Source organism: Otolemur garnettii, unplaced genomic scaffold, assembly GCF_000181295.1.
Source record: "Otolemur garnettii isolate 467f Iridium unplaced genomic scaffold, OtoGar3 scaffold00119, whole genome shotgun sequence".
Classification (NCBI taxonomy): Eukaryota; Metazoa; Chordata; class Mammalia; order Primates; family Galagidae; genus Otolemur; species Otolemur garnettii.
In genome coordinates this window covers 1,307,756-1,311,100 of record NW_003852514.1, presented here as the reverse complement: position 1 = coordinate 1,311,100, position 3,345 = coordinate 1,307,756, and the positions used below count along the sequence as shown (strand labels likewise).

Sequence of the window (3,345 nt, the reverse complement as noted above, 5' to 3'; positions counted from 1 at the left end):
CATCTCATCGTGTCCAGGGTTCATTGTCCTTCACCAAATTTGAGAGGCATTTATAAACTGTATCTTTTTTTTCTTCTAGAGCATTCAGTTTATTGAAAGGCATACAAAAGCTCTACAGTTAAGACAAGGCTCAACATGGCTCACTCATATACAATGTGTCTTTAAGTATTTCTTCTGCCCCCTTCCACTTCTCCTTTTTCTGGGATTCCAATTATATGCATGTTATACTTTGACATTTCTCCACAAGTCCCTGATGCAGTTTTCATTAAAAAAAAAAAAAATCGGCAGTGCCTGTAGCTCAGTGGATAGGGTGCCAGCCATTGAACCTAGCCTGGGCCAGATTCAACAATGAGAACTGCAACAAAAAATGAGCTGGGCGTTGTGGTGGGCACCTGTAGTCCCAGCTACTTGGGAGGCTGAGGCAAGAGTATCGCTTAAGCCCAAGAGTTTTGAGTTTTCTGTGAGCTAAGATTCTATGGCACTCTACCAGAGGCGACAGCTTGAGACTCTGTCTCAAAAAATAAATAAATAAATAAAAATTCTTTGTTTTCTCTGTTCTTCAGATAGGACAATTTGTACTGATGTACCTTCAACTTCACTACTTGTCCACTTTTCATTCTGCAGGGAGGGCCAATATCTTTAAGATATTGTAATTTTCAGTTCTAGAATTTCTATTTTTTGCTAAAAAACAAACAAATAAAACCCCACAAATCACTGCTAAAGATGCCCTGGTTGCTAAATCTGAATTTTACACGCTACATCGTAAACATCAAGTAACACCACAAGCATTTTAAAAAAGGAAGTTTATTGGTCTTTAAATGGCTCAAATTGCAAATAAACAAATTGGGTAGTGGCATCAGCCTAAGACATGTGATGCATCTTTGTCAGTTGGCTTCATAGCACCTCAGTACCCAGGAGAGGAAAGGTCTCAAAGCAAAGTCACAATGTTAGTGGTTAGGACCCCTGGTTAAATAAGACTGCAATGAGTACACATGGAGATTGCTGGGCCCGCTGGCCAGCGTCACACTGGTAACTTCTGCATATGACAAAGCCTATGAGAAATACGAAGTGGAAGATGTACGTCTCGAACCCTTTAAGGACAAATATTTTACATGAGAAGCTGGATGTAATATCTGAAGAGCTGAGTTCCTAAAAAGCCTATTTTTCTTAACTTTGCGTACACACCTGTTATACCTGGAATGCCTGAACACATCTAAGACCTGTTGAAATTAGGACTGAGAAAAAAGAAAGAAAACTTTTGAATTAACTGCCCTAGCCCCACTCCAAAGAGGAAAGAAAAATTCGACAGTGGCCTGTTTCCCACTGAAATCATGTTCTCAAATAGTGTGTGCTACAATTCTTTCATGGGAACACCGTATGACAGGGACACTGCCTAATGCTTGGTCTGTGTGCCAAATGTATTTTCTGTACTATACCTGGGTTTGACTGCTTGATGTTAAAAAAATGTAGCTACAGTATTCTTCATTATAAATATAAGCAGACAACAAATACTCCTAACTGCTGTAAAGCCAAAATAACCTCGTGAGTACAAACGCAGAAGTGAACAGGTGGTAAGGTAAGCATGAGCATTTTCCCAAAGTGTACTAGTGCAAAATGCATTAGCTCTACTGATACTTCTTCCCATGTCCTGCTCCCAGGAGATTAAAAAACTTAACACTTACGTGCTTACCACTGGCAGAAAAGGATTTCCAGGGACCAGCATCTTAGAGAAAAAGACTGTTTACTCAAACATAACTGGGGCTGAATCCTTGCAGTCTAAAATTATCTTACAAGTATATGCTGGCCCTTCATTTTAAATGACCTTATAGTTTATTAAAAGCAATCAAGGAGCTCTGGAATCTTATTTTCAAGAACCAGAGTATGGCACACATTTTAATTTGGACAGACTCCTAGCAGACAGTTATTTCTCAAGAATCTTCTATACAAAAGTTATACTCCATGCTGGGCATATATTCTCTCGCCAGTACACACGGGGCAGCAGACCCCTGGCACCACTGAGAACATACCCAGAATGATGTAATTGGGCATTTTTCAGTTTCTAAATTAAGGCATATTCAAAAATTTCCATGTACAAGTTTACATCACTTTTCTAAGTTAATCACCAGGTAATTAATGCAGATTCACAGATGAATTACTCTCAGTTTAACTATATGCAACAACCATGCCAATAACTTTTTCTTTTATATTTTGCATAACAATGGTTAAAAAAAAGTGGTACAGTTTAACTATCATGTTCACAACTGTCATTTTTCAAGGCAGTAGAAGACCAAAACATTTTTAAATGATTTAAAATTTAAGCTTTATAATAAACACCAGAGGAAGGAGCCTTTCCTCCCATTCCCCACCCCATCTCATGTCTTTATTTAACAGATCAAGCAAGACTGCCCGAGAAACACAAGCTTACAACGCTACATTCAGGACCGTGATAAATGTAGGCGATTATGAAATAAGCTGAACTCTGTTTCTTGGTGAAGCCACATTGATTTCTTTTTTAAGTAAATTTGGCTTTCGGTGCAGTTCCAATTCATGCTTTTAGTGATACATAACAATTTCCAAAATGTTAAAGTAATTTCAGTCAATTGAGCCTTCAATGGCAATGCTTATAAATTATATTTATTAGTATGGTCAAGATAAGAAAGGAGTTTGGGCTTTGATTATAAAATGCAGCATCTTTCTCTGATTCTCTTGGCTAAACTTTTCCTCTTCTTTTTTCCATTCTTTTCTTTGCTGTCTTCCATTTTCCTGGCTCGAATTTCCCTCATTAAATCAAAAAATACCTAGAAAAAAAGAAAATAGGGTAAATAAAGCAAAATATACAAGATAAACTTAATATTTCTCCGCAGTAAACCTTGGGGATAACAGAAGAACAAATATTTGAGATCTCTTGTTTGGGGAGTATAGAAAGAAGGCAGCACAAAACTAAAGTTTTAATAACACCTGTACTTAATAACTTTGAATTGTATTTCATAACTTGTTCCAAAGCTCCATTCTTAGAAATGGAGCTGAGGAAAATGAGTGCTTTCTTTATGATCTTGACATTAGACACTAGAAAACAACTTTCTTTGCTACCCTCCATTTGAGAATTTATTAATTTTTGTCTGATGTCTAGGAATTTGCAAAACAATTAGCACAATAATTAAAAAAATACTAGTATAGTAATTCAAAAGTTAAATTTCAATAACATATGCTATCTATTCTTTAATAGAGAAGGGCCTGGAAGGATATAGACTCAAAAAATACACATGAATTCTTGTGAGTATATGGCAGATGCAAGAGCACCTTTTACAGCCCACAGACTTGCATACTGGATTTTTTTTTTTTTTT

The 3,345-nt window shown here is 36.7% G+C and overlaps 1 protein-coding gene across 1 annotated transcript in view; it reads right to left on the bottom strand.

Moving 5' to 3' along the window:
* Positions 1–786: 786 nt before the first annotated feature.
* Positions 787–3,345, bottom strand: part of RALA (RAS like proto-oncogene A) — an 85,233-nt gene continuing 82,674 nt past the window's right edge. The window contains exon 5 of the mRNA XM_003797541.2: positions 787–2,798. Within this exon, the coding sequence (XP_003797589.1) occupies positions 2,676–2,798 (123 nt within the window). The 3' untranslated portion in view covers positions 787–2,675. The remainder of the gene's footprint in view (positions 2,799–3,345) is intronic.